The sequence below is a fragment of the Entelurus aequoreus genome, linkage group LG19, assembly GCF_033978785.1.
Source record: "Entelurus aequoreus isolate RoL-2023_Sb linkage group LG19, RoL_Eaeq_v1.1, whole genome shotgun sequence".
In the NCBI taxonomy this organism is placed as follows: domain Eukaryota; kingdom Metazoa; phylum Chordata; class Actinopteri; order Syngnathiformes; family Syngnathidae; genus Entelurus; species Entelurus aequoreus.
Window position 1 is genome coordinate 22,207,977 of NC_084749.1, and position 6,722 is coordinate 22,214,698.

Here is a 6,722-nt window from a genome sequence, read left to right on the forward strand (position 1 = left end):
TAAGATGATACATTCAGGATTGAATGTCTTGTTTTAAATGTTCTATCATACACAATGAAATTTAATAGTACATATTTTTCAACACTGAATTTTTTTCGCTGAATGATTTGATGTAAAAAATTTAGTTCCAAAATTAAAATGCAAAAAATTCAGTTATAAAAATTCTGTGTCAAAAAAGCTTTCTTAATAAAGACACAAATTAACCTCCATAGTCCGCCATTTTAGTTGTAGTCCATATGTCATTTTGATCTTGCGCCTCCTACAGGCATAATTTGGTATTACAACTTTTTGAGCTTTCCGTCATCTTTTGTGGTATTTATAGCCGTTATACTGGCTCGGGATCTTTCTATGTGGAGTTTGCATGTTCTCCCCGTGACTGCGTGGGTTCCCTCCGGGTACTCCGGCCTCCTCCCACCTCCAAAGACATGCACCTGGGGATAGGTTGATTGGCAACACTAAATTGGCCCTAGTGTGTGAATGTGAGTGTGAATGTTGTCCGTGTTGGCCCTGCGATGAGGTGGAGACTTTTCTAGGGTGTACCCCGCCTTCCGCCCGAATGCAGCTGAGATAGGCTCCAGCACCCCCCGCGACCCCGGAAAGGGACAAGCGGTAGAAAATGGATGGATGGAATGAGTTTTTCAACATGTGGGGGATAACAGACAAAAAGGCTTTTATTATTCAGTTGTAATAAAATCAACATTTTTTTCAATAACAGTATTTTGTAGAGGTGGCCTGTTAAAGAAACTCATGATGAATAAGAACGTTACTAGGAACAACATATCTTGTTACAGTTGGAGATGGGCCTTAATATCCCGAACATTTTTCAACTTGGTTATGCATCATTTTCATCATGCGTGTGCAGCTTCGTTCAAAGGCACAAGCTGTAGACTTTGTGGACCCTGGAAACACATGACAAAACTCAAAAACAAGCGCAGAAAATGTGAACGCAGAATACAGATTTAATTGGCTTGCACGTAAAATGTCAGATATAATCAGAATCAATCTCCAACATGTGTACTTGTAAACAGGGGTGTCCTGATCCGTTACTGATATCGGGCCGATATCAGGGGGAAAAACTGAGTATCAGATTTGATTGGCTTGCATGCCATTTTGATATTTTTCCAATATATTATTGATTTTTTTTCTTTTACCTTTTTAGGGCTGCCCTCAAGTTTGGTCCCGGCGACCCGGAAGGTTCATGAAAATATTAAAACATATTAGTTGTTAATTTTTATTTAACACTTAAATTCCTATATCAACTTTAAGGCTTCTGTCGATATAACATAAAATAAATGTTTCATGCCCTTTTTGTCAAAAGCCTGTTTTTTTGGGCAAAAACACAAAATGCAGTATTGTCCTCCAAAAAATATGTGATGTGAAGTAAATGGGTCCTTAAATAGGTCAATAATTCATAACATCAATTTTATTTCAATAATATTTTTTGAGCTCTGAGTTTTTGAAAAAAAAGTCCCACTAAAATGTTTGGGTTTCAAAAGGGCCCCGCTTATAAAAGTGTTAAAAATTAGTCATACATTGTTTGTTTTTAACTTTCAACGCTTAAATCTCAACTTCAGATCTTTCTGTCTGTTATACTTTTTTAAATGTTTTTTTTGTTGAATGTGTTTTTTATCAATAAAAGTTTTTTTTCATGGTAAAGACAAATTATTTATACTGTATTTAACAAAAACATTTCAAAGTGGAATTTTTGATGTGATGTAATTGGAGCCTCAATAATTCAGAACAACATTGATTTTGATTCAATATTATTTTTTGAGCAATGAGCGTTTAAAAGAAAAACACTCTGCATGTCATCTTTGTTTTAATAACAATAATGGATTTATATAGCGCCTTCTAGACGCTCAAAGTGCTTCACAGAGAACCCATCATTCATTCACTCTGTACATAGTCAAAATTGCAACCTTTTCTTGTTATATTTCAACCATTGGCTAAAGGGCTTTATAAATAAAGTTGGTATGGTATGGTATGATATTTTAATCCACTTTTTTTAGATTTTTATTTTTTAATAGTATTTTTTAGAATGTGCCGTTAAAAAAAAAGGTAAACATCTGTTCAGTATTTTAACATAAAAGTGTTTGATTGTGAGGCATTAAAAGCCACAAAATGCAACGGGTCCATCAGACCCACAAACGCTGGCTGAGTAACAACAATATGAACGTTGCACGGAAAATTTCTCTGCCAGTTTCTTCATCCCACAGGGATTCTTCTTTTGTGTTTCTGCACCTGCGGTTCCCACACAAGGTTGCAACATTGTTTATCAGCATTGTCTGCTCTCATTTTCTCGCACATTTGACCCTCTGATGTTCTGTGTACCTACACTCTGTCCTCCTCCTGTCTAGGCCTGCTGTGTGTGTGTGTGCATGTGGGTGGGTGTGTGTGGTACACAGAACATCAATTTCCACACTTCTATTAGCCCCAGGTCCAGTGGACCCGGACATCTTATATGTAATAGAAATGTGTAGGGGGTGTATGGTGTGTGGTCATTAAATATGTATTCTGATATATGTTCTTCACAGAAAATGAGCCAAAGTCAGTGAGTCTCAGTTTGAAAAATTAATTGTATCATTTTTCTTTTAATGAAAAAATTAAAACAGGTCCCACAGACCCAAACACCACACAGGGGTTAATACCTAGCATTGTTCTTTTGCATGATTTCACTTTTCTAAAATAGCAAACTTAAAAGTGAAAAAAAGTACGTACTATGATTCATACTGCTTTTGTATCGGAATAATATCTGTATCCTATCAGAATTAAAAAATATTTATCAGAACACCCCTAGTTGTCTACAAAAACAAAATTGAAAACTAATGTAAGACAGTGGTTATGTCAACACATGACATATACAGAGAAATGTCCATAGAAATGACTAACTTGGTTCTAAAATTGTATGGGCACTATTTAATGATGACACGGTGGACCGAGGCTTTATACATAAGTTGTTGGCAATAGATGGGTTGTGGACATAAGCGGGTTCTACTGTATTCCAGTCTTAAAAACAAACCTACAAGTAAATGTAGGCATTGAGTCATGACTGTAAATACACTTCACAAGGTATGTCAAATACCAAAGATAATGACGATATGTGTACTATGGTGTGTCTCACGTACCTTGCATTCTGCCAGGGTGGCCTCCTGCTTTTTACCCAGGTCCCACCACAATAAACCATCTTTAAGATCAGCTCTCTTTGTTGGTCCTGCATGTTGAGAAAAATGTTTAGCTTTGCTTGACTACAATGTGACGATAATACATCACCGCTTTAATCAAAGTTATCATTTACATGAGATTTTATCAAGGAAATAATCCTTTTTTGGTTTTGGATCAGGGGCGGTATAGCTCGGTTGGTAGAGTGGCCGTGCCAGCAACTTGAGGGTTCCAGGTTTGATCCCCACTTCCGCCATCCTAGTCAGTGCCGTTGTGTCCTTGGGCAAGACACTTTACCCACCTGCTCCCAGTGCCACCCACACTGGTTTAAATGTAACTTAGATATTGGGTTTCACTATGTAAAGCGCTTTGAGTCACTAGAGAAAAAGCGCTATATAAATATAATTCACTTCACTTCACTTCCAATGTTCATCAATTTGTACTCTATTGGTGGGAAATATTCAAAGATATTATAATGTAATCCGTTTTCATTGTAAATATTCCACAAGTTATGGCGCGATAAAAAGTACACAGGCTACAGATAACCTTCATGCGGATCAGCTTTACTGTACATTTAATTTCATCAACAAAACAGGTAAAAAATATAGCCTATAATTAGAACAGATAGAAAATTATTTGTATACAAATTCTAAATAAAACGAAACTGCGTACAATATATACAGTAAATGTGAATTCAAAAAGTGTACTCCCTTACATTCACGTTTGAACCGATACGGTACGAATGTCCGGTACCTGGGTACCGATACTGGTACTTAACTGTACCAATTCTGTGTACTTTTGTGTGTGTTGATAAATATGAATTGTTTTAGATTTAAAAATAAATTTTTTATTGCAACATTTAAAAATGAGCTTAATATGATAATTGCTCTCCAGTTGTTACATCATCATCATATTATCATTAGCAAGTATAACATTAAGTTGCAATTTCAGTTGTAAGTCGAAGACGTTAGATGGCAGTAGTGTAAAGTTTATGGTGTCTTTTTTTTGTTGCACCCTAAAAGGTGTTAATACTGTAAGTCAGGGATATTCAACTAAATTGTTTTGAGGGCCACATTTCCAGAAAGCTATGAACCAGAGGGCCGGACTTCTCCCTTCACTATTAGCCTTATTTTGTATATTCTGGAGAATCAGCGTCCTCTACAGTAGACATTTTTTTTGTTTTTGATTGATTGATTGAGAAGTTTATTGACATCTTAAAGAATTGAATCCATGTAATGCTTTAAAAAAGCAAATGGATGGCACAAAAATGCCAAAAGGCTTGTTTCCATTGTGTTCCATTGTCCATTGTCAGTGTTACAGAAGCACTTTGCTGTTTTTAGGAACTTCTACAAAAAAAAAATAAAGTCAAAGATCATCTCTATGAAAGCACTGTAGTGTTTTTCAAAATCTGCTGCAAAAATGTGAGTCTCGCACAAGTTTTTTTTTAACTAAGCTCACAGGCCATCAGTTGAAAAGCCCAAATGATGAAAAAGAGAGTGGAGGGAGATGTTGCCAGCGATGCCTACAAGAGCAAAGGTCACCGCCTCTGTCCATGGTGCTGAGGACAGAGCACCATCAGACGGGGGCGGGGCAGTGCTGACGGCGAGACACAGCTGGCAGGTGATTAGATTTCACAGGTGGTACATGGTAATCTAATCATCTGTTGTCTTTAACAGTAAGCGGCCTGGAGCAGGAGGAGAGAGAGGATACGGACGTGACTGAAAGGTCACGTTCTGCGGAAGAAAGACTTTGATAAAAACCTTTGTACATTAAAACTTTGTTAAAAATGGCACGCTTGGCTCCTGTGAAGTGTCTGTCAGTGGGACCGCTAGGAAGCGTCAGAGAGGACCTAAAATAGAACCTTGAGGAACACCACTTGTATAAAAATGTTGGAAGAAATGACTACTGAAGTAAATGATAAATGGGTTATACTTGTATAGCGCTTTTCTACCTTCAAGGTACTCAAAGCGCTTTGACAGTATTTCCACATTCACACACACATTCACACACTGATGGCGGGAGCTGCCATGCAAGGCGCTAACCAGCACCCATCAGGAGCAAGGGTGAAGTGTCTTGCCCAAGGACACAACGGACGTGACTAGGATGGTAGAAGGTGGGGATTGAACCCCAGTAACCAGCAACCCTCCGATTGCTCGCACGGCCACTCTACCAACTTCGCCACGCCGTCCCCGAAGTTCAAGTTCCTCGGAGTCTTGTTCACGAGTAAGGGAAGAGTGGATCGTGAGATCGACAGGCGGATCGGTGCGGCTTATTCAGTAATGCAGACGCTGTATCGATCCGTTGTGGTGAAGAAGGAGCTGAGCCGGAAGGCAAAGCTCTCAATTTACCGGTCGATCTACGTTCACATCCTCACCTATGGTCATGGATTTGGGTTATGACCGAGAGGACAAGATCACGGGTACAAGCGGCCGAAATTAGCTTCCTCCGCCAGGTGGCGGGGCTCTCCCTTAGAGATAGGGTGAAAAGCTCTGTCATCCGGGGGGAGCTCAAAGTAAAGCCGCTGCTCCTCCACATGGAGAGGAGCCAGATGATGTGGTTCGGGCATCTGGTCAGGATGCCACCCGAACGCCTCCCTAGGGAGGTGTTTCGGGCACGTCTGACAGGTAGGAGGCCACTGGGAAGACCCAGGACACATTGGTAAGACTATGTCTCCCGGCTGGCTTGGGAACGCCTCGGGATCTCCCGGGAGGAGCTGGACCAAGTGGCTGGGGAGAGGGAAGTCTGGGCTTCCCTGCTTAGGCTGCTGCCCCCGCGATCCAACCTCAGATAAGCGGAAGAAGATGGATGGATGGATGGAAAGTCAGTGTGTGTTTTGGTCAGTGAATTTTAAAAAACAAGAAACAATTGGTTGAAAGTGGTACATCAATTTAAGAGTGTAAGGACATAAGAGCTGTCTCTCGGCTGATTGCAAAAATTTCAGCTACAAGCATTTTTGCCATTAGCTGGCGTAGCAAATGCAACAGTGAACCCGTAGGATCTGCCCAAAACATCTGGTCTTACTTGCTAGCATTAGCTTATAGCTAGAGATCTGCATAACTTTGTTTCCTGACCATGGAATGAAAGAAAATTCATGTGAAGGACAGTGCTGAGAAGACGAAGCGGTGGATCTTTTTTTAATTAAAGAAATAAATCATCAAAAACATGATTGAACGTTTTTACAATTTGAGCGTATCACTGCTGGTCTGCACCATACTGGAGCAGAATGACTAACACCAGCCAAGAATGTTAAAATGATATCTAAACAGCAGACAACTATCCATGAAAATATGGAAAAGCTGATGATGATGTGTTTGACGGAGAAGCAGCTGGAAGGAGATACCGTAATAGTCCACTCTCAAAAGGTACAGTAAAGGCTGTACATTGTTATTACATTACTTCGTACAACCACTGTAGTTGTTTGTCGTATATTATATTTTTTATCTAAAAGTTTGTTTTTCTTTTTAAAAAGTATGAAGTATGTTAAAATTGGGTTGTTTGGGAGAACACGGGGGGGGGGGGGGGGAGCACAGATTAAATTGATTTTAAATCATTTGGGAATTAGT

At 39.4% G+C, this 6,722-nt stretch overlaps 1 protein-coding gene across 3 annotated transcripts in view; it reads right to left on the reverse strand.

The window, feature by feature from the left end:
• Window positions 1-653: 653 nt before the first annotated feature.
• The window catches only part of slc5a5 (solute carrier family 5 member 5), a 49,130-nt gene continuing 43,061 nt past the window's right edge, over window positions 654-6,722 (reverse strand). For all 3 annotated transcript variants that reach the window (XM_062028083.1, XM_062028084.1, XM_062028082.1), the window contains 2 exons: window positions 3,126-3,211; window positions 654-899 (listed from right to left, as the gene is read on the reverse strand). In XM_062028083.1, coding sequence (XP_061884067.1) covers window positions 849-899; window positions 3,126-3,211 — 137 coding nt within the window. In that variant the 3' untranslated portion in view covers window positions 654-848. The remainder of the gene's footprint in view (window positions 900-3,125; window positions 3,212-6,722) is intronic.